The 26,629-nt window shown below is 45.2% G+C and overlaps 1 protein-coding gene across 3 annotated transcripts in view; it reads left to right on the plus strand.

Moving 5' to 3' along the window:
* The window catches only part of AMFR (autocrine motility factor receptor), a 59,631-nt gene that overhangs the window by 23,736 nt on the left and 9,266 nt on the right, over positions 1-26,629 (plus strand). For 2 of the 3 annotated variants that reach the window (XM_019497304.2, XM_006258754.4), the window contains exons 10-12: positions 198-301; positions 2,848-2,982; positions 4,423-4,506. In XM_019497304.2, the coding sequence (XP_019352849.1) occupies positions 198-301; positions 2,848-2,982; positions 4,423-4,506 (323 nt within the window). Of the gene's footprint in view, positions 1-197; positions 302-2,847; positions 2,983-4,422; positions 4,507-16,945; positions 25,172-26,629 lie in introns of those variants that run through there. The other variant, XM_019497303.2, reaches the window with a different exon arrangement.

A 26,629-nucleotide genomic window follows, 5' to 3' on the forward strand; every position in this document is an offset into this window, starting at 1 on the left:
GGCAGGGCACCTGTTGAGGGGCAGGGCTACCCTTGTGACACTTGATGGCTTGCCAAAACTCCATAAGCAGCCCTCCGCCTAAAATAATTGCCCGCTCTTGAAGTAGACAGTTGTATAAACTGTAGTTGTATAAAAAGCTCAGCTCGAAACCACCTGTATTCACACCTGTGATCTTTTGTTTTCTTTCTTTCTTTTAGGTTCTCGTATTGCTAGCTGGCTACCCAGTTTTTCAGTGGAAGTGATGCATACTACCAATATCCTTGGTATTACACAGGCAAGCAACTCCCAGCTCAATGCTATGGTAAGCCCAGTTAATGGAGTGTACTCCTATGCGTGCGTGGGTGTTTTTGTGTTGGAATGAAAGGGATATATGTACTTCTTTTGTTTTGTCTGGCAGATCTAATTTAGTTTAAACTATTTAGGATACTCTACTGTAGGATATGTTAATAAATGTTCACTGATGTGTCTTGCAAAAGTAATGAAGTCTTTCTGATAGAAGACTTAACTATACTGGTGTCTCTGCCACTAAACCTGTATAAGACTACAATTTAAGTACAGTAAAAGCTCTGTTATCTGGCATCCCCCAGGAATGGGGGATGCTGGATAACAAAATATGCCAGTTAATTGAGTGGCCCACTTCTCCCGCTGTGTCTGGGGTGTCCCACTGTCCCTTCCATGGCATCACCGCCCCTCCTGCAGGCCCTGTGGAACAGGGAGGCAGGCCTCACACAGCCTGTTATGCCCCCGGTCCGTGGGGGCTCTGCAGCGCAGGCTGCTTTGCCCTGGGCTGTGGGGACTTGGAGAAACCGAAAGTGACACAGTGGGCACTTCCAGTTTCACTTTATCTTACAAGCCGGCATGCCAGTTAACAGAACTTTTACAATATTATTGAGTTTTTAGGCAGTTTATTGCAGTAATTTAAACATTCACAGACTCTTCAGACAAACACCAGCTATTTCTTGTTTACTGGATAAGATGACATTGGATGGATTTTGTCTAGGCTGTCTAATAATTTATTATGTTTGTACATATTTTAATATAATTTAGCATTGTCTTTTAAATTGCCTAATGCAGCGGTGCTCAATTTTTTGCCTCTGCAGGCCAGATGAGTGGCTTGAGGCCAGTCTGCAGGCTGGATTGGGTCTGCACTAGGATCGGGTTTTGTGCTGCTTCTGCCTGGCTCTGCATGCCCAGATTGGGCCTTGCATGGCCTTGAATGGTCCTCATGTGCTGCACTTGGGCTCTGGGGCCTTGTGCTACACCTTCCTGCCTCAATCCCAAGCGCTGAGATCAGGCCTGGGGCCTTACAACACCCCCACCTGGCCCCATGTGCTGGGATCAGGCCCAGTGCCACCCCATGTGTCCAATCTAGTGGATAAGACCATGCTATCTGGCCCAGAGGCTCCCCATAGGTCTAGATATTTGGCAGCACCTGAGCAGTGTTACTGCTCCCCCGCCACCAAATGTTCAGACCCTGGGGAGCCCTGCAAGCTGGATGGCATAACTCCAGGGGCTGAATCTGGCACAGAGGGTAGGGTTTGAACACTTCTGGTCTAATATAAGGAAAAAACCTCTGTGTTAGCAAACCCAACTTTTATACTTTTTAATTGGAAAATTAAGCAATCTTCTGCTTTGTATTTCTAACAAAAACCTCAGGAAAGGATATTGAGAGAAACTGTTAGGGATTTAAAATGCTGAAGCTGCTATTTTGATCACAGACTAATGAAAGAGGAAGGAATTGTTATGTTTTACTCTTCGTCTGATAGTGGTTCTTGAACTAGTTCAAAAATGCTTGCCATTGTGTGCCTTATGTTATCCCTGTGCTCTGAAACACGCTATTTTCCATGTGCTTCTTCCCTTTCTGATCTTTGTAAAGATGTACTGATGCTGAAAGCATTTGTAGAGGTCCTCAAATTTTTCTTCAGCCATAGGAGTTAGTAAGATTTCAGACCTTTAAAAGCACATAATTTTGATTCCCCTCTCTCTTTTTGGTTTCAGCTGCTCATTATTTAAACAGCTTGACATCCAGTGGACTGTTAGTTGGGAGTTCGGACTTCAGTCCATTTGAAAGTTGTTTCCTCTGGCTTTCATAAGGAGTTAAAACAAAACAATAACTGGTTGTAGTTTGAGAGAGAGTTGCTCAATAAAACTGATGCTACTGATGCTTTGATTTATCGGTGCCATTTCAGCCTTAGCCTGGGATTGAGTATAATGGTTTTAAAATGTGAGCTAATTTTAGTTATTGAGGAATCATACCTGTTTATATATAAACACTTATTTTAAAAAGACTTCCAGAAGGTGTTCGTGGGTCATTTGGACACGTGTATTCCTTCAGGGGAATAATCTGGGAATATAGTGCTTCAGAGTAAAATTCTTGTCTGATTGAAGTCAAAATTTTGCCATTGACTTTAGTGGAATTAATAATGTAATTATGAGCTTAATTTCTTCTTTTTGCATCTGAATGTGAGAATTACTACCAGTCTGTCCTGTAACATTTCCTAGTGCATTTGCCAAAGTGGCAAAACTACAGTTACTTGTCTGTAGTTTCTGGGGACATGGAAACTTCAGTCCCCTTCAAGAATGCCATTAAACAGTGCAACTGTTGTGGCTTCTGTCCCAAAAGACAGAGATGAGAACTTGCATTTCAAAATCAGTCATGCAGTTACTGTAATGACAGTGTCATTGGAAATGGAATTGCGGTCACTGGAAGCAGTCTGGCCTATATAAACACAGGCTGGAAAAATCTGGGCTTCTGGGTCCCCTTTCATTATGGAACTTTTGAGGCACTTGCTGGATCATTTGTGGTGTTCCAAATTTTAACATTATAAAACTTTTTGCTTTTTACAGGCACATCAGATTCAAGAGATGTTTCCTCAGGTTCCATACCACCTAGTTCTGCAGGATCTGCAGCTGACCCGCTCTGTAGAAATAACAACTGACAACATCTTAGAAGGGCGTATCCAGGTGCCCTTTCCTACACAGGTCAGGCATGAGATCATGTTTTGAACAGTGGTTGTTTTTTTAAAATCAGTGGCTTGGATTCAGTTCAGATCTCAGGCACAGATGAGAATATATGAATGAATTGGGGAAATGAAATGTGTTGAATGTTCAGTTTTTCCTTGCTTTTGCACTAGCATAGGGTTTGGTCAGTGTAGCATTATGATTCAGATTGCATCTCCATAAAAATTGGCATCTTCTAATGCAACTGTAAATCAAGCTTCCTTAGCATAATGTAGCTGTTAGTATTGCAACATCTGATTTAGTTTGAATGTTTTACTGTGGAGTAGAAACAAGACATTTTAAAGACACATGGTCTGTGAATGATTATCTCATTCTGTGCATACAAAATTTAAAATATATCAACCCATTTCCTAGAATGTATGTATGTCTTTTTTTTTTTTTTTTAAGGAACAGTCTGTTTTTACACAGAAAAGATTTTAATATCTGAGCTAAAATTAAATGATTTACTCAGAAGTTTTAGACACCTCTCCAGTTGCATTATTATATTGCTATGGCATTTCCAGCTGATTTCTCTCTGATGTGTTGATCAGGTTGTATTATTCAGAGAGTTTACTGCAAATTAAGTAGTCAACAAAATAATAACCAGTTCTTATTCAAGATACTGGATTGCAATAAAAAAACTGTCTGAGAGTCTTGTCTATGAATGCTGTTTTGTATATCAGTATTGAGTTATGCCGTATTCCGTTTATATGTATGTTAGATAAATGCATAAGGGAGGCTGGGGTAATGTGGTTGCCGAGGCACGGAGTTTATAGCCCAGAGGTTACAAATTCAAGGCCATAGCAGAAGCACTTGCAGCGTGGCCTATAAGATTCCAATGAATATGTGAATTCTGCTAAATACCTTGTTACAAGGACCTGAAAAAGGAAAGGAAGTACATAATTTACTGAACAGCACAAGGCATTGCCAGTCCACATTTTTTTTGCTATTGCTTGTATTGTAACAAACATCAGTTATCTGCATGTCAGTTAAATGCGGGGGACTGGCTGAGTTTGACAACCCTGTTGTAGGGATATACAGTGGTATTAGAAACAAGGTAACAAACCTTAATGACATGCAAAAAGTTTAGCACAAGCTGTTCCTAAAGTTAGATTGTTTACATCCTTTGGCTAAGTGCTTTCTCAGGGTCAGGACATAGCCTTTTCTATCTGAGGCCTATGAATTAAACAGGGTGCACTGTACCTAATTATGTACCTTCCGTTCTGTGAAGGGGGGGAAGCATGTACATTCTTTCTGCATCTCGGTTGCAGGTGCATGCCTTCTCATTGCTACCTTAACTGTTTTAAGTGGAGTATAATATGGATGGGAGTGAAAGGCACAGCTTGAACATATTTGTATAATTTTGTGTGTGTGTATTTGCGTTTCACATAGCATACTAAATCTGTGGTGCTTACCTTTCAGCGTGCAGATAGCATTAGACCTGCATTAAACAGTCCTGTGGAAAGGCATAATTCTGATCAGGAGGATACTGAAACAGCTACCCAGGTAACTTGGAACCTGATGCGCTTTAGGATAGCAATTTAACAGAGAAACAAATTCAAAATAACAGCATGGCTTACTAGCAAATGGTACTCATAGGGGTTTTATTGCCAGTACCCCTATTTACACTGACTACACCATGTCTGTTGTAGGGCAGCCTTCCAAGGAGGTTTTTTTTCTGTTTTTCCTTTTTTCCCCACAGGGAGGGATTTCAGGGAATTGTAGGGCAAGCTATGGGCTTTCTTGCTCTGCTAACAATCAGCAGATAGGTGGTTGGAATTCTATTGCTTCCATTCTTTAAGACTGAGGATTTTTTTCCTTCAGATTTGGGAATTCTGTCTTGTCCCTAGAGAGGGGGAGGGGAAGCATGGGGAGCCTGTGAGTAAATAGTATACAACTGTGGGAGGAAGGGAGGGTGCAGATTGTTCCTTCCCTAGAAGCAGAAGGAGAAGCATTTGCCTACGTATGCATAAAGGGCTAACTAAGGCACAGCTGGAAGGATGGATCGGTGTCTCCCAGTAGAAGAGATCTCTGATTCTTTTAATTTTTTTTCCTTATCTTGCAGTGGAAAAATTAAGGTTTAACCTTTTTTTTGCAGCTGTTGAGAATGGGAATAAATCTAAATCTAGGGTATCTTGTCCTTACAACCTTTAATAGTACAAGTACCTCGTATGTACAAATACCCCATTTAAAATCAAGTTGCAGCAGCTCTCCATCAGTAGACTCTTGACGTAGCATAGAGTTTTGGTTATAGTTAAAGTTCTGAAGGAGAAACAGAAAGGGGTTAGTACAGGCAAGAGTTTCAAGTGGCAGTACACCTGAATCACAAAATCGTGGGAGGAAAACCTTGTGCTGGATCTAACCCCTCGACTATTCATCAATCTTCTTTTAATGTATTGGTAAAATCTCATATATTTTTAAGCATTAACATCTGCTTAGGTGGTAGAACATTATTTTACCAGTCTGCTCAGCCTGGGACAGTGACTGACTTTGAATGTTTGTGTTAAACTAATTTTCATGTTTTCTGGCCTCAGACTTGGACTCCAGGTATGCTTTTGTCATGCTACCCTTAAAGCTTGCTAGGTTGTGTATGCTCATAAGGACTTTAAAGAATGTACATTTCAAGGGTGACATATGTTTTGTGTTGATTTTACAGAGGAGAAATGCATACAATTGAGATGTTTGAATATAGAGCAAATAAGGGAATACGTAACAGACCAGGGAGCCCTTCTCATCTTAGTGACAGGTTATGATTTCATTTTAGGTCTGTAGCAGTTAAAAGGTATTACTGCTGATGGCTCTATGGATTATGTTTAGTGTCTTGGGTTTCTCTCCTATTCTAATGAACAGGTATCCACAATCCAAAACTGGCTCTTGTTGACAGCCTTCAGAGGCCAAAACCAGCAAATGAGGCTTTGGAATTCAATTTTTCTTCTCAACCTCAATAAGCTTTTCCCTTAAGTCAGGATTGAATTCCAAGTTGCACAGTATAAAGTAAGCTTGTCTTGTTGCTACTTCTGTATCTATTATGTGTGCCCAGAAGAGACATTAAATCTCCAGGGCTCTCAAGTCAGCGTCTCTTCTTTGTTGTGTGAATTTAAACAAACCCAACTCGTTAACATCCTGACATGTCATCACGGAGGACTAGATGACCCTCAAAGTCCTTTCTGATCATGTAGTTATATGATATCCATGGAGCGCTACATAAGAAGGGGTCTGCTTTGACTGGCTTTTGTTCCTGGTGATGATTAAGGGAAAATCTGGGGTGTGGTGGGGAAGGGGGAATGTAGCAGTATGGATGTACCCACCCGCCACCAGTGCTGTTTCTGGTTGATTCAGGTGGAGGCCCAGAGCCACTCACGCCTTGCTTTAGTTGTGGGCTGCAGTAGTGTCCTCCTTCCAGTGCCTGCTCCTAGCCTGTGGAAAACACCTACAGGGCACAGGTGCTAGAAGGGGGAACCTGTGTGCTACCACTCAGCTGAGCTGGACTTCCTACATAGCTGTTCCCTATGGCTCATGGGTAAAGTGGGACGGGAGTGTCTCTTGCATTTTCCTTCCCCCCACCTTCCCAAAGTCATCCAGGGACAGCAGAAGTGGTGTTAGCAGTCCCCACTTCCTGTGCCTGCTACCTGGCTGGATCCCTGGTGTCCCCAACCAACCTGGGGGCTCCATTCATGCCTCACCTACCCCCCCCCTTCGTCCCCCCCTCCCCCCTGGTCTGAGGGACAGTGTGCTGCACAGAAATGTAAAATTTCTGGAAATTTTAAAGCCATGGAAAAACCTGGGTTTCTTCCAGATTTTTTTGGAAAAAAATCAGAAATTTTGGGAAAAATTGAAATATATGCAATACTTATTTTCTTAGCACACTTTACAGATCTAAATTCACTTTGCTACTTTAAGAACATAAAATGTATTATGGATAACTTGGTTTGCTCATAAAATTATCATGTTTGGTATATATATAAAATTTAAAAGTATAGTTTATTCAGACAATTACAAATTTGCTAATTGAATTTACTTTAAAATATTTTTAATTACTGTTACAAATGGAGCTACAAGCTGCTGAACTCTAAGAAACCTAGCATCTTGTATTTTTTGCCAGTTTATGAGAAGCAGGCAAAAATTAGAGTTGAAAATAGAAGACGCCATCAAAATTATAGTAAAACAAAGAAAGTTATTATGTATTCTGGACATAGTTTCCTCCACAGTGTCGGGCACATACAGAAAGCACTCATTTTTAGAAAGAGCTGAGAAAAAAGGGAATCCCCTATGGCGGGCCAGTAGGGGGAGCTCCTGCATTGAGCCTCTCACCTCACTAGGCCCGTCCACCTTCTGGACTCCATGTGTCCCTCCAGGGGCACCTAAGCCCTGGTAGACCCCCTTTCAAGCTCTGCTGCAGATTCTGGGGGTAATGTGCTACCACCACCCTGAGAAGGGACTGTCTGGGGCCTGTGTCCTCGGGGAAACACAGACCTAATAGTCCTACGGGTACTCGACCCAATACAAGAACTTGGGGCACTTCCCCAAGTCGGGGGCCAAAAAGGATAGTTTCCCTTAGTCTGCAGACCCAAGGGGCCTCCTAGGCATAATGAAACCCACCCGTCAATAAGTCTCCCACACTAGGTACAAAGGAGTACTTTACTGGTTACAGAGGGTAGGGTTAGAATAGGGTACAGGGTAGAGCAATATCAGAGAAATCCCATAGAGCAAACTCCTGTGGTTGGGGTAGCCTTTGATCTCGCATCTGAATTACTGCAATTATTGACCAGGAGTTTGCCTGGGAACTGGCTGAGGCGGCATGCTCCAGGACCATGGTTGTCATGGGTGACTTCAATTACCCGGACATCTCGTGGAAGGATCGCTCAGCAAAATCTGAGCGGTCGCAAAGCTTCCTCTCGTGCGTGGATGACCTCTACCTGACTCAAGAAGTCTATGGGCCAACGAGAGACAAAGCGCTGCTCAACTTGGTACTGGCTACTGGGGATGACCTAGTTGGCGACCTAGTGATCGATGGGAAGCTGGGTGACAGCGACCACGAGCTGATCACCTTCACCATCCGCTGAAAAGCTGGCAAGTCAGTCAGCAACACGGAAGTCCTTGACTTCAGGAAGGCTGACTTTGACAAGCTCAGGAGGCTTGTCAGTGAGGCCCTAAGTAACCATGACCCCAGGGAGAGGGGAGTTCAAGAAGAGTGGTTGCTCCTCAAGGGAGTGATCCTCAATGCACAAACTAAGTCTATTACATCTCAGAGGAAAGACAGCAAGAGGGCACAGCAGCCCCCCTGGCTCTCCAGGGACCTAGCAGACCTCCTGAGGCTAAAAAGAAAGGCCTACAAAGGATGGAGGATGGGAGTCACCTCCAAGGAGGATTATTCTGCACTGGTCCGGTCCTACAGGGAGCATACCAGGAAAGCCAAGGCTGCAACTGAACTCCAACTAGCTTTGAGCATCAAGGACAATAAAAAGTCCTTTTTCAGATATGTGGGGAGCCGGAGGAAAAGCAGGGGCAACATTGGACCCCTGCTGAACCAGATGGGACAACTGACAACTGATGCCCAGGAAAAAGCCAACCTATTAAATAGGTACTTTGCGTCGGTCTTTCATCAGTCCCATGGGACGCCCATGCCCGCTACAGGACAGGGAAGTCCGGGTGAGGGTGATCCCCTGCCCTCCATTAATGCTGACTTTGTGAAGGAACATCTTGAGAAGCTGGATACCTTCAAGTCAGCCAGCCCTGACAATCTTCACCCCAGGGTACTCAAGGAGCTGGCGAGCATCGTAGCCCAGCCTCTAGCACGGATCTTTGAAAACTCTTGGCACTCTGGTGTAGTGCCCGAAGACTGGAAGAAGGCCAATGTGGTGCCTATCTTCAAGAAAGGGAGAAAAGTGGATCCGGCTAACTATAGGCCCATTAGCCTGACTTCTATCCCGGGGAAGATCTTAGAAAAGTTTATTAAAGAGGCCATCCTTAATGGACTGGCCGACGCCACCATCTTAAGGGATAGCCAGCATGGGTTTGTTGCGGATAGGTCTTGCTTGACCAATTTCATTTCCTTCTACGACCAGGTGACCTATCACCTGGACAAGGGAGAAGAGATTGATGTCATATACCTTGACTTCAAAAAAGCCTTCGATCTGGTTTCCCATAATCACCTCTTGGAGAAACTGGCCAATTGTCGCCTTGGGTCCTCCACGATCCACTGGCTGGAAAATTGGCTCCGGGGTCATTCCCAGAGGGTAGTAATTGATGGAAGTCACTCATCATGGTGTCCTGTGACCAGTGGGGTCCCCCAAAGCTCTGTCCTTGGACCCATACTGTTCAACATCTTCATTAATGATGTGGACACTGGAGTCAGAAGCGGACTGGCCAAGTTTGCCGATGACACCAAACTTTGGGGCAAAGCATCCACACCAGAAGACAGGCGGGTGATCCAGGCTGACCTGGACAGGCTCAGCAAGTGGGCGGACGAGAATCTGATGGTGTTCAACGCCGATAAATGCAAGGTTCTCCACCTTGGGAAGAAAAACCCGCAGCATCCTTATAGGCTCAGCAGTGCTATGTTGGCTAGCACTAAGGAAGAAAGAGACTTGGGGGTCATCGTTGACCACAAGATGAACATAAGCCTGCAATGCAATGCTCTGGCTAGTAAAGCGACCAAAACGCTGGCTTGCATCCATAGATGCTTCTCAAGCAAATCCCGGGATGTCATTCTCCCCTTCTACTCGGCCTTAGTGAGGCTGCAGCTGGAGTACTGCGTCCAGTTTTGGGCTCCACAATTCAAAAAGGATGTGGAGAAGCTTGAGAGAGTCCAGCGAAGAGCCATGCACATGATCAGAGGTCAGGGAAGCAGACCCTACTATGACAGGCTGAGAGCCCTGGGGCTCTTTAGCCTGGAAAAGCGCAGGCTCAGGGGTGATCTGATGGCCACCTATAAGTTTATCAGGGGTGACCACCAGTATCTGGGGGAACGTTTGTTCACCAGAGCACCCCAAGGGATGACGACTAGGTCGAATGGTCATAAACTACTACAAGATTGTTTCATGCTGGACATAAGGAAGAATTTCTTTACTGTCCGAGCCCCCAAGGTCTGGAACAGCCTGCCACCGGAGGTGGTTCAAGCGCCTACATTGAACACCTTCAAGAGCAAACTGGATGCTTATCTTGCTGGGATCCTATGACCCCAGCTGACTTCCTGCCCTTTGGGCAGGGGGCTGGACTCGATGATCTTCCGAGGTCCCTTCCAGCCCTAATGTCTATGAAAGCTATAAATCTCGTTGGATCTCAGTTAGCTTACTCACAAGTATCATCCAGAGGCTGTTGGAGATTCCCTCTGGAGGCAAGCAGTTCCTTGATCATGAGTTTTGAGAGAGAGCGCAAGTTTCAGATGGTACAGCTCTTCTTTGTTCCTGAGTATCCCTCATGGCTGCTGCCCCCCTCCTTCTGTGCAGTCCTTAACTTATATAGCCCTTGTGACCTCATTTCCCTGGTCCAATGGAGGCCAGCACCTGTTGGCTGTCAGCCAACCAATTTGAAGTACATCACTAGTTGCCAGGCAGACTCTAGCCCACCAGGAAGAAAGCCCCTCACCCAGGTATGTGATGCCAGTGACGTAGGCAGAGGGAGCAGGTTTCCCCCCTCGCTCAAGAATGTATCCAGCTCAGGTTACCCAAAGAGATAGGGTAAAGGTATGTATACTCTGCTGGGCCCATCCTAATCACAGTTGTCACATAGCAGAGTTTTTGGGGCAGAGGCCCCTTGGTTCTGTGGACTAAGGGAGACTATCCTTTTTGGCCCGGAACAAAGAAGAGCTGTACCATCTGAAACTTGCGCTCTTCTCTCAAGACTCATGATCAAGGAACTGCTTGCCTCCAAAGGGAATCTCCAACAGCCTCTGGATGATACTTGTGAGTAAGCTAACTGAGATCCAACTAGATATATATCTTGCAGTAACTCAGATGCGAGATCAAAGGCTACCCCAGCCGCAGCAGTTTTGCTCTGTGGGATTTCTCTGATATTGCTCTACCCTGTACCCTATTCTAATCCTAACCTCTGTGGCCAATAAAGTTCTCCTTTGTGACTGGTGTTGGAGACTTATTGAGGGGTAGGTTTAATTATGCCTAGGAGGCCCCTTGGGTCTGCGGACTAAGAGAGACTATCCCTTTTGGCCCCCGACTTGGGGAAGTGCCCCAAGTTTTTGCCAGTTTAATTTTTGCCTGCTTCTCATAAAGTTGAAAATAGAAGAAGCCATCAACATTATAGTAAAACAAAGAAAGTTATTATGTATTCTGAACATAGTCTCCTCCACAGTGTCAGGCACATACAGAAAGCACTCATTTTTAGAAAAAGAGCTGAGAAAAAAGGGAGCCCCCCACCCCCAAGACTCATTGAATACAAATTTTGCTACATGAAACTTTGTCTAATCAGTCTCACTTTCTGAGCTATCATTACCACCAATTTCTGCTCCTCCTGATTCTTCTGATGCTTTATTTTTATCATCTTCATGAACTTCTGAAAACTGAAGTTTTGCCCAGATTGAGACAAGCTTCTCTACTCTTTCACGTGTTAGTTTATTTCTTGATTTAGTGTGACCTGTTTCTAAACATAGACCAGTTTCTTTCAAATGCTGCAGAAGATGGAGGAATCAGAAGCAGGTGAGACGTAAAAGGAGTCGGACACTGTCTTGTGCAAAGGCCTTGTCACTATGTTGCAGGAGGGATATGTTTGGCAGAGTCCCAGATTGCATTCCTGGATCAAATTGAACTCAAAGATGTTCTGTATTCTGCAACATTTGAAAGTACCTTTCCAACATGAAGTCCTAAGTGTGTTGGTTGTTTTGTAATCCAGTCAAATGCAGTAGCAGTGCTATTATCACTAACATTTCTGCCTTTGAATCTTGGATCCAAGAGATTTGCAGCAGCATGAATTGATTGGCAACACAATTCTTCCCATCTGTTAAAGTCTTTCACTTTTCTTTCTTCTGTACTTGTAAGTGGAGATGCACTTAGGTTCTCAAAAATAGTTGATTTTTTTTCTCTGCCATTAGGTAAGGAATGTCTGACAAAAAAAAAAAAAAGTGTACTGTCTGATTCAGATGCAGTGATTGCTGAAAAAATTGGTTTTAGAATCTTCAGGGGGTTCTGCACCTAAACCCAGAAGGCATCCTCATCAAGTACAGTGTTCCTTACACTTCTGGGTACTTCAAGATCCTCAGTTGTTACTGTTTCTTGAAGAGTTTTGTTTTTTAGTAAACTTTCAAATGAGATCACCACTCCACCCTGTCTAGTTTTAATACAGAGTTTGTGTGTCTCTGTTTTATTCTTTGCATTCTTTTCTTCCTGCTTCTTCTTAAAGACTGTAGCTACAATATGAGTAGCTTTTATATGTTTTATAACTTCTTTTGCTCTTCTCTAGGTCTTTTGCAGTGTGTCCAAATTCATGATGTCATTAAGAAGCAAGTTTAGCCCATGGGATGCACATCCTGTTGCAGTAATATGTAGATACTAGCCAATTGCCTATCAAGAATTATGAGGTGGGGAGTGGGCAGGGACAGAACCCCCATCCGGGCCCCCCAACTCTCCTGCTGCTTGGGGTCTGGGCCTGCTCCCTTCCTGCTCACTGCAACAGTGGGGGGAGAGGAGGAGCAGGCCCGGGCCTAATGCAGGGGAGGACTGGCTTCAGGGTGGGGAGAAGCTGATCCAGTAGGGGACGGGGGTGAGGGAAGGAGTGGGCCCAGACCCGAGGGGCGGAAGGAGGCCCACTCCTCCCTCTCCCTGCTGCTGCCATGTCAGGCTAGGCCTGCTGCTTCCCCCCCCCCCCCCCCCCCCGCCCGAGGTGGGAGGCTTCTCCCCCTGCTCGGCTTGCTCCTTCTCCACCCCCCCCACGTCGGGCCCAGGCCCACTCCTCACCTACTGCTGCACCCGCTCCTCCCCCCACTGCTGCCATGTCGGCCCTGCAGGCAGCAACAGCGGAAGGGGGAGGGGTGGGCCGAGGCCAGCGCTGGCCTCGCCCTTTCCGGAGTGTCCTGACCCTGTTCCCCCCAGCACTGCTGCTGTCACCTCCAAGGAGCAAGGGTGGGGGTGAGGCCAGCTCCTTCCCCCCCCCCCTCCCCCCCCCGGCTCCATCCCGTGTCCCCGCCATCATGATGGCACTCTGTCGCATTGCCATCTCCTGTCCAAATGCTTATTTGCACTCTGATTGGCTGTTTCAGTCAGCCAGCCAGAGTGTGAGTAAAGCGTTATGGGCAGACAGACAGATTAAGGCTTTTATACTATTAAAATTTATCCTTTATGATCTCCCATGCTGCTTTCATGTTACTTGCATTGTCAAGTCAGCAAAGCAAATACTTTACCATTCCCAATCTTCTGTAGGACTTCACATATTTTACTACTGATATACTCTGCAGTATGCCTATTCACTCCTGTTTCAATGCTTCTGTAAAAAACTGGTTGAAATGGTGTTATCACAGAGTTTGATTCGTTCTGTCCACACATTTGTCCATCCATCTGTAAGTACTGCAAGACGGTGCTTTGTTGATTTTTTTTTTTTTTTTTTTTTTTTTTTTTTTTTTCCTTCTTCCTTGCACAGATTGCATTACACGTTCATATTCTGACTCTAAAAAGCGGCTGGCTAAAAAATGCTTTCTTGCAGGACCAGGGAAACACAGGCGAAAGATGTGCGTGAAGAGTGGTTGTTTCTTAAGGACACGAACCTTGAAGCACAAAGGAAGTCCATTGCCATGCAGAGAAAAGATAACAGAAGGGCTGGGAAGACCTCTTAGCTAAACAAGGAAAACATGGTCGTCTTAAGAAAGAGGCTTATAAACAATGGAAGCTCGGAGTGGGCCCCAAGGAGGACTGTTCCACAATGGCCTGCATTTACAGGGAACAGATAGGACAGGCTAAAGTGGAAACCAAACTTAAATTAGCAAAGGGAATCAGGGACAACAAGAATTCCTTCTTTCGGTACATAGGGAACAGGAGGACAACAAATGGGAGTGTGGGACTCAACAACTCAGGAGAGCTGGTTACTGGTACCCAGGAGAAAGCTGAACTCCTGAATGACTACTTTGCCCTCCTGTCTTTCACCGTACCAAGGGGAAAACCACACCAGGTAGAGTAGAGGATGAGCATGGTAGGAATAGGCCTTCCTACTATTGCCGTAGAATCGGTGTAGGACCAGTTAAAAAAAATAGACATATACAAGTCAGTGGGACCAGATGATCTTCTTCATCCAAGAGTGCTGAAGGAACTGGCTGAAGTCATTGTGGGACCCCTGGCAAAACTCTTCCACAACTTGTGGCTCTCTGGAGAAGTCCCTAAGGACTGGAAGAGGGCCAATGTTGTGCCCATCCACAAGAAGGGCATGAGGGAGGACCCAGGTAACTGTAAGCCAATGCGCCGAACTTTCATCCTAGGGAAAATCCTAGAAAGTTCATCAAGGAGTCTATCTGCGATAAGCTTGCAGAAGGTAAGATTCTGAATGACAGCTAACATGGCTTCATCGTGGGCAGGTCTTGCCTTACCAAACTCTTTCTAAGACCAGGTAACTCGCCACTTGGACATGAGAGAGCAAGTTGACATTGTATACCTGGACTTCCAAAAGGCCTTTGATCCTAGTAGCCCACAATGTTCTTGTGAGAAAATTGGAGGATTGTGGGCTTAACTCTGACACAGTCAGGTGGCTGAGAAACTGGCTGCAGGATAGGACCCAGAGAGTCCTAGTGAACGGATCTGTGTCATCCGGGCTGGAAGTGGGCAGCGGTGTCCCACAGGGGTCGGTGCTTGGTCCAGTACTTTTCAACATTTTTAACAATTTGGATGTGGGGATGAAGAGCTCACTTGCCAGGTTTGCGGATGACACCAAGTTATGGGGGAGCATGGTCATGCTTGAAGATAGGCTACAGACACAGGCTAGCAAGTTGGGCAGGTCAGAATCTGATAAAGTTCAACTTTGAGAACTGTAAAGTGCTCCACCTTGGGACGAACAACCCCCAACATGCCTGCAGGCTTGGCAGCACTGAACTGACTAGCACTATGAATGCAAGGGACCTGGGGGTAATAATAGACCACAGTATGAATTTTCGCTGTCAGTGCGATGCTGTAGCCAGTAGGTCAAATAATACTCTGGCATGCATCTCCAACAAAACCAAGGAGGTGATTCTTCTGCGCAACTCGGCACTGAGACTGCAGCTGGAGTACTGCATCCAGTTCTGGGCACTACACTTTAACAAGGACGTGGACAAGTTTGAGAGAGTCTGAAGAAGAGCCACCCATCTGATCAGAGTCTTAAAAGGCAAGCCATATGAGGAAAGACTGAGGGATCTGGGATTCTTCAACCTGAGGAAAAGAAGGCTGAGAGGGGACCAGGTAGTAGCTTACCACTACACTAGGGGAGTACATCAAGGGCTTTGTGAGCAACTGTTCACCAGGGCACCCAAAGGGAAAACCTGCAGTAATGGCTGGAAGATCAATTCAGGCTCAATATTATAAAAAACTTCTTCGCAGTTGGGGTGTCCAGACTGTGGAATAAGCTCCTCCCTCCAGAGGTGATGCAATCACCTACCCTGGAAGTCTTCAAGAGGAGACTAGACAGTCACTTTGTTGGGGTCACCTGACCCCCAGTTATCTTTTCTGCTTGGTGCAGGGGACCCAATGATCTTCCAAGGTTCCTTCCAGCCTTACAATCTATGAATGTTTGTTGGGCAAACAGTATTATGGTCTTAGTAATTTAAAAGCTTCCAGTATTCATTTTCAGTTACTGACAATGGTGTCCCAGAAGAATATATTGCCCTTGCAAGAGCTTGGTCAGTTTTTTTCCTGATCTTCAGGTGTCGTCTACAAATGATGCTACTGAGTCTTTTGTAGATAGGTTGCAATATTTGCATGGGCTACTGGTGCCTCCTGATCCTGGGGTCCCCTAGCGGCCAATCACCAACTGGGGCGAGTGCCAGGGGGGTCCCCTAGCAGCTGATCGCCACCTCTGGCAGAAGTGCCAACGGCAAACCCAGAAGCGCTGCCAGCGTTTCTCTTGGCACCCCCACATTCTCAGCGGTTGCCCCCCATGCACCAGCCAGTGAGGGCCAATCTCATGGGGAGGCATATGGGGCCCCCCCCATGCCTCCCCTATGCATCGTCTATGAATATTTGGTTACTTGAGGAAGTTGATTGGGCAACCCTTTGTGATGCTGGTGTTATAGAAAAAGCAGCAGCAGTAGGAGGACTTTTGGATCAAGAACGTTGGAAAGAGCTACTTGCACTTTCGTCATCGTTATCTACCTCCTCCTCACTTACACACATGAAGGATTTTTTAATGTCTGCAGGACATTTCTTACATACAAGGATGTGTTTGATTATCCTAGTAGCATGTGGAAATGCACGTTTCATTTGCTGGTATTTGCCAATCTTTTTTTTTTTTTTTTTCTCAGAATGACTTGCAGTGTGGAAATGCTTCCATATGCTAGAAGTTGGCTGCACCATTTTTCTGAGGGAGAAAAAAGAAAAATGTAATTTAGTGTCTAGCTTGCATATACACACACTAAGCTGCAGCATGTACAAATTTAGTAATGGATGGAGGAGAGGTCTCCTCAGAGTTGACTGTGAGCAACTTCCCTGCCTGCAGGCCTCACCTCACTGCTAAGGTTGAGTGATTTGTCACAAAACATCACATTAGTAGGGATTCAATTATGAATTACATAGGTTATAAAAATATACTAAAGCAGATAAAATATAGTTTAATATACTGAATTGAGATAAATTTAAACTCTTACTTTTCAATAAAGAAGTATACTTTCTTTCAGCTTGTTTGTGCTGCTTCTGTACTTCTGTGGATCTCAAGGTCACAAGGCCAGGAGGAGACAGGTTCCTTCCAACTCCAAAACCTTTAGACCTGCTCTGTCTCCTTTCCTGAGGCTTTTGAGCAATAATCTCCTTGTTTCTAATCTCTACAGGAACAAATGGATGCTGCTGCCAGTGTCCATTCCCTGTCCTTTGAGGCCTAGTCAGAAGGATGGGAGCAGATCCACCAAGCTCTAGATCAAAAGCCAACAATAGAGGAAGTCCACAAGCAAAGAAGGAACCAAATCCTTCTTCCTTCTCTTGTGAAAATGACAGTGTCCCCTGGGGGCAGAAATGCATCTTCCTCTTGTATTTGAGAGTTGTATTGTACTGCTTGTCCTCGGTGTACAGGAATTCTAATGATCTGATATTGTAGATTAGTCTTACGTAAAAGTCTTCCTATTATATAGTTATTAGAAAACATTTTTGGGGAGTGAAGCGTAGCAGTATATGAACACCTTATTTTAAATATTTTATTCATCATTCTAAAAGAAAATATTTCATAAGAGGTTTTTTTTAATTTTTCCAAAAAGTTTAAATTTTTCCAATCTTTTGGAACCCCCCCCCCCCCCCCCCCAAAAAAAAAAGTCCTCAGAAAAAAATGAAAAAAACCCTGTTTTTCCCTGGGTTTTTTTCTGTGTTTTTTTTTTTTTTTTTTTCCCCTGGGCCTTCACATCTCTAGTACTGCACCCTCTTTTACTAAATCCTGGATCTCCTTATGCTGATGACCAGGTCCATGTTAATTCTTTCATCACTTGGTGATGACCCAGGGAGAATATTTGTGACCATTTCCTTTAAGTTTTGAATTTTCCTTGATGGGATCATATATATAACATAGCCAGCTTTTCAGCCAGATGCATTGCCCTGAGACCTGACATTTTCTTCATCTCCAGTTTCAGTCAACCTTCCACTCCTCACTAAATTCAAAATTCACGTTCCTCTGCAACATCCAAAATTATTCCAAAATTATTAATCTTCCCCCTCTGACTCTCAGGATTTATTTTTTTATCCGAAATCAGTGTTTTGAGGGAATCGGCATACTTTAAAGTATCTGACTTTGTTATGCAAGAACCTTCCTCTCTTCTTGTGATTCACCATAATGTATATTTTAAGGAACTTGAACAAGAATTCAGGGAAGATTAAAAAAGTTGACTTGTTTTGGGTTTTTTTTATGCATGCCTTGAAATTCTAAGTGTTTTGTGAAAAAAACATGGAGTACTTGTCCTCTCTAAATTATCTGTGATTAGTGTATATCAAGTTCTGAACCCAAAATCATGGGCCACTTTCAAAAATCACAGCCATGCCTTCAATCTCTTTGCAAGGTGCAATGTGTAATCTCTTTCTATGGCCCCATATCAAATGTCAGATAGCATCAGCCAAGGATAGAATGCTCTTCTTCCTCTTTGCTCAACATTTTGTACACTTCCCCTTTTTCTCTGGAGCACCTCATTCTAACCAAATTCTCTAAGCTTATACTTTCCTTCACTTTAAAATCAAGCCATCTAATTTAACAAGGTCATTTAATGGGATCTTTGTTTCTCCAAAGGCAGGTGTCTTTTAGGATTAGTTGTGAGTTCTGGGGGTCTAGTTTGTAAGCCCCAAAGGGAAAGTTTTGAAAACCCTTTAACGGCACAGTTAAACTGTCTTGAGAGGTGAAGATTTTGGTAAAACTTAGGCTGCCTATGTATATGATTTTTGTCATTCTAATTAGAACATGTTGGAGCAGATTTGATTTAATTGAGACTGTTCAACTTCTTAAGTAGAACGCTGCAGTGTTGCCGCAGTGTCACGTGTATTAAGCCCCTGTGCGTTTTTAAACGGCTATAGGGCACTTTATCTAAACCCCATTCAACATGGTTTAGTTAAAGTGTCCTACAGCCATTTTTAAATGTGTGGGGGCTTAATACATGCAACAGTGAGGTGTTTTAATTAGAGTGGCTGCCTGGGAATCTCTTTAATTAACGCCCCCCACACGCATACCTCCAAGCACGTGTGTGGTTAGTCTTGGATACTGTGGCCATAGGTGCTACAGAGAACACATCAGCCCTTACAGAAACTCTTAGTGTAGTTAATTCCTTAAAGTCTGCAAGAGGAATAGATTCTGAATTGTGGAAATGGTTACACTTGAGAATCTGGTCTGACTTTAGTCTTGCCATAGTCTTCTTTTTGATACAATACTAGAGTGGTTGAGAAGTTAGCTGTGACACTAGCTTCCTTCAAGAATGGTAGTTCAGCTGTTGCTGAAGGAAGAGTATCTTGATTGTGCTATTCTTGCCTGTCTTCCACCCTTCAGTTTTTGAGTAAAATTAGAGAGAAAATTGTGGAAGGATGTTGTTGTTTCTTCTGCCATTTTCTTTTCTCCTGGGACTCTTAATAAAAAAGAGAGACTATAATTTAGTCCTCACTGACATGGCCTCTTAAGCTCAGTGACTGATAAGTTTTGTAACTGTGGGCAGGAGAATCCCAAACTGATTTTTTTTTTTCTTCTATAGCTGCTTTTTTCTGATGCTGGGATTGTGGAGTTTCACCTGCAGAGCTTGGTGGAATAGATACTAGAGAGCTCTTGTTCTATCATCTGGGAGATTACAGAAAGTTAGGTAGAGCAACTGGTCTCCTGCACCAAGGCTGTTCCTGGGAGTGTCCTACAGTACTCAGTAATGTGATCCCTCTGCCTCAGTTGGGATGGGACTCAGTGATATATAACCCCCCCTCTATATTGTTACTCATACAAGGTCATGTTTGCATTTCAGACAGCATTTATTTTATTTGAGTTTATCGCATTACTATTATTATAACTTGGCTGTTAACATTTCATGCTTGATTCACTTTTGATGCATTGTCACTTTTTCTCCAACGATGTTCTGTTAGTCAGCTGGGTCCACTGATGTGTTCCTTGGTACAGAAATAACTTGTTTTGCGTGCCAGCTGTTGAAATCCATGCCTTGCACACTTTTTAATGTTGATGTTGCTAGTCTCTTGAGATTTCTGCTGTCAGTACACTGCAATCAGCATGTATCTGGATGATTAAATGGACACAGTAGGTGAATGCGAATCGTAGCAGCTAGGGTATAGAAACCGATGTGGACCATGTTTTGCCTCTTTAATGCATTACAGTTGTTAGTGCAGTCTGCTGGGATGGCAAATAATAGCTAAGCTTCTTACTCAGGCCTTTGGCTTAGGTAATGTATTTCTTGAAGTTTAGCAACATCTTTATTTAGAAGGGACCTGATAATATATGACAGGACATGGTGGGAAAACACTGTTGACTTGCCCTACAGTGGTTTAGTAATGTCATGGTTCATCAGCTCACTTCTCACATGAGCTGTCATGTGTAGTGAGATACTGCAGGAGGCACCAGTAGTGACAGTTGAGGTAGCTTCCTTTATTGACAAGCAGTGTTTGTGCTGCTGTGAACTGGTCCTGCAGTTGGGTGGGAAAGCTGGCAAACTCCTCCAGATTTGACTGTTCAAATTTCCTCTTCATTGCCATTTCTGCAAACTATTCTTGAGCATACAGTGTTCTTAGAACACTTTCCTGGCACATTCACTTCCTTAGAAGCAGTCTGAACTTCACTATTACATCAGTATGCAAATGTGCCCCAGAGTAGGGCTCCATAGGGGATTCTGCCTTCAGAAAAAACTAATTATTGGGGAGTATTTTTTTTAATCATCTCCAAGATAATCATAAAACATGGTATAAATACGTATGCTTTTAGACTACATTGGTAAGCAGCAGTTTTTGGTTCCATTGCAGTTTTCTTTTTTTGTGGGGGGGAACAGAGGGGAGGGGAGGTTACCACTTTAGTCACAATAGAGTCCAGTAGCTTCCCACATAAATTAAATCTCTAGGCTCAGACTCCTAGCAGGCCTTATGCAATGTTTTACTCTTTCCTCTTGAGCAGAGAGGCTCTGTTTGGTGAATAAGTGTCATCATGCTGGAAATCCATTCTCTGTTCTTTGAAAGAGTGAGTTAGTCTGTTAGTCTGAAGACTTAGCGTTAGTCTGAAGACATGGAAAAGGCAGGGTAGAGTTACATTTTACAGATTGAGAGGCATAAGCTTTCGTAAGCAACAGCTTGCTTTGTCAGATGCTATGAAAAGACTTTCATATAAAAAGTCCTTTTGCAGCATCTGAAAAAGTAAGCTATTGCTTAAGAAAGCATATGCATCTCTGAATTAATCAGTGTATAACAGGGTGGCCTACCTGATAAGGCACAGGCAAGATCAGGAAGAGGGCACAGTAGCAGATAGAACAGGAAGCAGAAGGCAAAGCAGCAAATTGCTTTCTGTTCCCTGCCTTGTGCTTCCTACGCAGAACAGCAAATTGGGCAGAGGAAGGGGAGTGGTCCTCAGGGAGGGTATGGGACTGATCTGTGGCACACCTGCCAAAAAAATTGGGCCCTACTGCTCTGTAAGAGATGACTTTACCCTGGCTTTTCTCAAAGAATGGATTTGTAGTGTCCCCTAAAAGGGCTGGCTTCTAAACAAATCTGATTTTCTTATACAGTCTGTCTCCTCCTGCGAGAGATGTGTTTCTCACTCTAATTTCTTTAGTCTTGAAGGGTATCTTGGCAGGCCTCTGGAGAGATGTAGCTACTAATGTTTGATCATCGATAATTACACATTAATGACTGAAGGTTGGGTTCATGTAACCAGACATGTCATGCCTAGGGATCCTGGTTTTCTCTGATAAAAAAAAAAATTGCAGATTCTCTGGTTTAACCCCCCACCCCCCCAAAAAAACCACCCCAAAATCTGTTATTAAAATTAAAGGCCCTCTGCAGCCCCCCACTGGCCCTGATGGTTCCCCCCACAGCCCTGCTCATATGTCCCTTGCCTCCCACCCATGGGCCCTGGCCCCCCAGCCTTGCTGGAGGGGGCCCCCAGCTGCCAGGGCTGTGGGGCCAGGGACTCAGGTCCTCAGCTCCCTGCCTCCTACAGAAGGCAGCTGCAGCAGAAGGAGCACTGGCTGGCTCCCCCACTGCCGCTTGCCTGCTGTGGGCTTGGTGGGGGCAGGGCCAGCTCCCAGTGGCAGCATGCACTCCTGGGGGGCAAGGGGATCCTGTGCCCCCCAGATCTGTGTGGGGGGCAGGGGAAGGCTGGGTACATGCTGTGGGCTTGTGCTCCTGGCCCTGCTGCTCTCCCCTGGGACCTCTGCAATGCAGCGTGTGTAACCCAGTGCGGTAGGGCATAGTGGGGCCGCGCAGGAAAGCTGCTTGCTTGCAGCAGCTCCCCCCATACACCAGGATATGGGTCCAACTGTGGCTGTGTTTTTGCCATCACTCCCCACCCCCTGCTTTGTGGATCTGAGCATTGCTGACCCCTGCTGTTTGCTCCCTGCACCTGTTGGCAGCAATAAGACCTGCGGGCAAGTTTTAAGAGGTCTCAAATAAGTTTAACTTTGGCTTAAGCCCCCACCCAGAAACCTGGGACAACTAGATTTAAACTGGATGAACAAACTCCCTTGTAAGCAATGTATCAACAAAAGCCAGGTTTATTACAGGACAAAGGGGAAAGTTTCTCAATTACTCCCCTTAAAATATAGTTGCAGGATTCCAGCCACATTTTCAGCTTTCAGATGTTGATGCTGAGCACTGAGAAGAACCCCAAGTTTGGTGAAATTTCTTTCCACATCAATTAATTTATAGTCAGTTGCAGGAGAACCACTGCATATTTTGCCAGGCTGGGAATGCGGTCTTCAACAGCCATCCACAACTAAATAGGATCCTCAACATCTGCAAACCCATCTTTGACATTTGCTAAATACACTGGCTATTACATGCTACTCTCCCTAGGCAGCTTTAATTCTGATTTCACAGTTTCGTAATCTGTACAAACAGAGCCGATTTTTGTTTAGGATCCAGTGCTCAAACAGTGTGGAGAAAATCAACTGCTGGCTGTTTACTTTTCATGCTGTACTGTCTCAGTTTATCAGCAGCACTCTGAGCAGCTGTGGATCCTCTCACATTATCAGCTGCTAAAATAAGATGCTCCAACCACAAAATTAAATCCAAGACAGTGTTGTACATTTTGTGTACTTGGCATTTCTGGAACTATAAAAAGTCCGGTGCTGTCACCAGGCATCCACAGTTCTCTGCAGTGTACTTCACATCATTGTGCAGGTCTGCTACTACTAACAGGCTGGCCAGTTCCTGCAGAACAGCTGTATTGCCTTGTTTTGTTTGTTCAAGTTTCACTAACCCATGATAGAGCCAGGAGTACTGTGCATGGTACCTGACGTAATTGAACCATGTGTTCCACCTGGTCACAACTAGTTCTGGTGGAAGTGCTGGCAAATCAATATTCTGATCCTCCAGGTATCTCAAGTATCATGCATGACGAGCTGGAGCTTTTAATAAAAGTGACTTTATTAAAGCAACAAAGCGATCCACTTGCTTGAAGGTCTCTTGCCAAGTAGTTCCTGCCAAAGCAACTATATGTGCGTAGCAACGAATATGTACACAGTTTGACCACAGGCCACAAAGCACATTGTTCCAAGCCTTCACCATGTAGCTTGCATTGTCTGTTACAAATGCCAATATTTGCTCAAGCGGGATTGCAAAGAAATTGAGGCTCATGCAATGGTGGCATGATTAACTTTCTTCAGGCACACTGTCTTTACCAGTGGTGGTTTGGGAATGTTAGCATGCTTAGCACCTGAAATAAAATGTTGAAAACCGGTCTATTTTGGAAGTCAGTTGTTTTGTCAGCAATCACGGCAATAAAGACTTTGAGGGAAACTTCAAGAAGGCTCTGTTTTTCCTCTTCAAAAAGAGCTGATATGTGGGAATACAATTGGTCTGACTTAGGAATGGCACCACTTCCATTAATGTACTTGCTCCAAAGGTCCCTGACAACAGGTAAATCCATTTTATGCAAAGGAATGGTGCTTTTAAACGCATTTGAATAAAAATCAAAGTGATGGTGTCACAGTGGGCTTTGGCAGCTATAGAATGCTGGAATGCTGCAGTCACAGTGCATTGTTTCTTTGACGGCTCTGCATTTTCTGTATCCTCTCTTCGTGTCTCTTCATTCTGTTTATGCTTAGCACTTTCTGTGTGTTCCATAATTGTCTGCCTTCGAACATGATCTGCAGCCTTATTGCATGTAATGCAGAACAACACGGTACCGTCAGTGTTAAACTTACCCGTGCCAAACTCGGCAACACAGTCTTTAGGTGTGAGTTTCACCGTCTTTGGCATCTTTTCTGGACTTGAATACGATGTCTGGAGGTTGAAGTAAAATTTGAGATTCATCAAACACATGAGCCCTTGTATATAGGGACCAACTCAATTTGCAGTTGCACTTTTTTCACTGAAAGCATGAAATCAAGTATTTTCCATGAAAGAGAGCAAGTGAGCCCTGCATTTTTGTTGGGGCTGGGGGAAAAAAGGGACTCCCTCATTCTAAGCAGAAAAGGTGCCAGGGGGGAAAGAAAAGCCTTTCTTCCTAGAGCAAATTGTGGTCTTGAAATGCAGGGACAGGAGTCTGGAAGCAGCACAGGACTGCCAGGTGCCAGCTGGCACTGCCTGTGGGGCCTGGCCCAGTGCAGCCAGTCAGCAGCTGCTGTAAGATTCCAAGTAGAGGGTATGCCCCTACTGCAGAGGAAGACAACCCCCACAGTCTCTACCAATCTGACCAGGGGAAAATTCATTCCTGACCCCAGTGCAGCATCAGTTTGACCCTGAGCCAGATGGGCAAGACCCTGTAGCTAGGACTATCCTGGGCTGTGTCTCAGGAGGAGCATTGGCACATCCCTGAATGGTGGCAGACCAACCTCTTCTTGAACATCTCCAGTGCAGGAGAGTTCACAGCTTCCCTGGGTGTCTGTTCCACTGCCTCCTGCTCCAACTGGGAGTCCAATTGGAACTGAACCAAAACCTAAGAACTGGCTAGAACTGGTGTTTTGATTTGCCCCTAAGCCATCATTTACTTTGTCCTACTGAACCACAGTGGGAATCAAGCCACCAAAAATCACTGGGGTTGCCAGTTAACCTTGTTTTGCTGGTTAGACCAACCAGGGTTATTGGTCAAATGGAGGTCACTAGTTACCCCACAAGTCAGCTTGAGGTAACCGGTTCAGTCTTCATTAAAACTGCCAATAACAATTTATTTAAACTGTAAAAACCACTGGTACACATGAAAACACACAAAGATAAAATGTTATGCTTACTGCTACCACAAAGACTTGTCTCACTTCTCTGTCGCGAATCCTGGGACTTTCTGATTTTGCAATTTGTATCACACTTCTCTTTCCCTCCTTTAGTCTATACGCTTAATAGAAAATGGAGTTAAATGTATGTAAACAGCTGTAAATAAATATTACTGCTTTCTTACTGGACTCTTATTCTTAAATCTTACAACTGCTTAAGGTCAACTAGTTCCAAATGCCCACTTCCAAAGCCTGCTTGACACTTCATGCGGTTGTAGCATGTAGGAGGTGGAGAGGGATGGGGCAGGCAGACTCCTGGGAGCAATGGAAGACAATGGGATACGAGGGCATGCTTGTAGGTGCTGTGAACACGTGGAAGACTTGTGGCAGGCTCCCTGACTGGGAGGTAGTAGGCTGTGAAGAAGTCCCCAGGCAGTCCCACAGGGTGGGAGGGGGCTAGGGCCACAGCTGAGACCACTGTGCCATTGTGTACAACCCAGGGAATTATGTGCAGAAAAATTCAAAATGTTGAGTTTTGCTGCACATTATTATGCAAAATTAATTCCTTTAAAAAATATAAATTAAACTAAATATAATAGTATTTGACCCATCCTTAGGAGTATATGCAGGTACTTTTGTATATATGGGGGGTTGGGGGGGGTGTTGCGGGGGTGGGGGCGGGATTTGTGAAGCTGTTGGAGGTCGTTGGGTTTGTAGGGGGGTGAAGTATTGTGGGGGGGGGGCTTGAGCGTGGTGTTTGCAAGCAGGTGCAAGTGTGGGGGGTGGTATGAGAGCCCCTGCCATCAGCCTGAGCAGCCTCCATGCCTCTGTGTGCAGTATCCTGCAGGAAGCTGCACGTGGAGCCTGCCCATCCCAGTGCCTCCATGTTCCATATGAAGGTGGCCAGGCACTCCAGCGGGGATTGGGGGTTTGCAGCTGGCCAGAGTGCCTGGCCAGCTGCACATGAAGCATAGAGCACTTCACGTGCAGGCAGCCAGGCACTGTGGCCAGCTGCAGACCCCTGATCCCTGCCAGAGTCCCCGCCAGAGTCCCCAGCCGCCTTTACACCCCTGATCCCGGCTGGAGGGCCTGGTTGCCTGCACGTGGAGAGCTAGCGGCCCCACTGGGCTCAGTGCCACCATGTTTCACATGCAGCTGGCCAGGCACTCCATCCTGGCTGGATGCCTGGCCACCTTTACACACGTGATCCCAGCCGGAGTGCCTGGCCGGCTGCACCTTAAACATAGAGCCACCGAGCCCGGTTGGACTGCTAGTGCTTCACATGCAGGCAGCCAGGTAGTAGCAAAGCATAGGGGGTGCACACGCAGCCCCTGAGAGTGCCAGTGCACCCCCTGACGGCCGCACTCACTGCTTTGCTGCTTTTGGGAGTGGCTGCAGCCAGCGCTCGCTCCCAGAAGCAGCCACAGCCACTCCTGAAAGCGGCTGCAGCGAGCACAGTGATCGGCCATTGCGGGATCGCATGGGGGACCCTCCCCTGCCCCAGACTGCAGAATTGCCTGCGGGGGAACCCTCCCTCTGGTCAGTGGGACTGGTCACAGGGGGGGGCGCATGTACACCCTGACTAAGGCAGCACCAGTCGCCCATGCAGCCAGGCACTCTGCCTGCTGCAACCCCGGATCCCAGCCA

Source organism: Alligator mississippiensis, chromosome 10, assembly GCF_030867095.1.
Source record: "Alligator mississippiensis isolate rAllMis1 chromosome 10, rAllMis1, whole genome shotgun sequence".
Taxonomy (NCBI): Eukaryota; Metazoa; Chordata; order Crocodylia; family Alligatoridae; genus Alligator; species Alligator mississippiensis.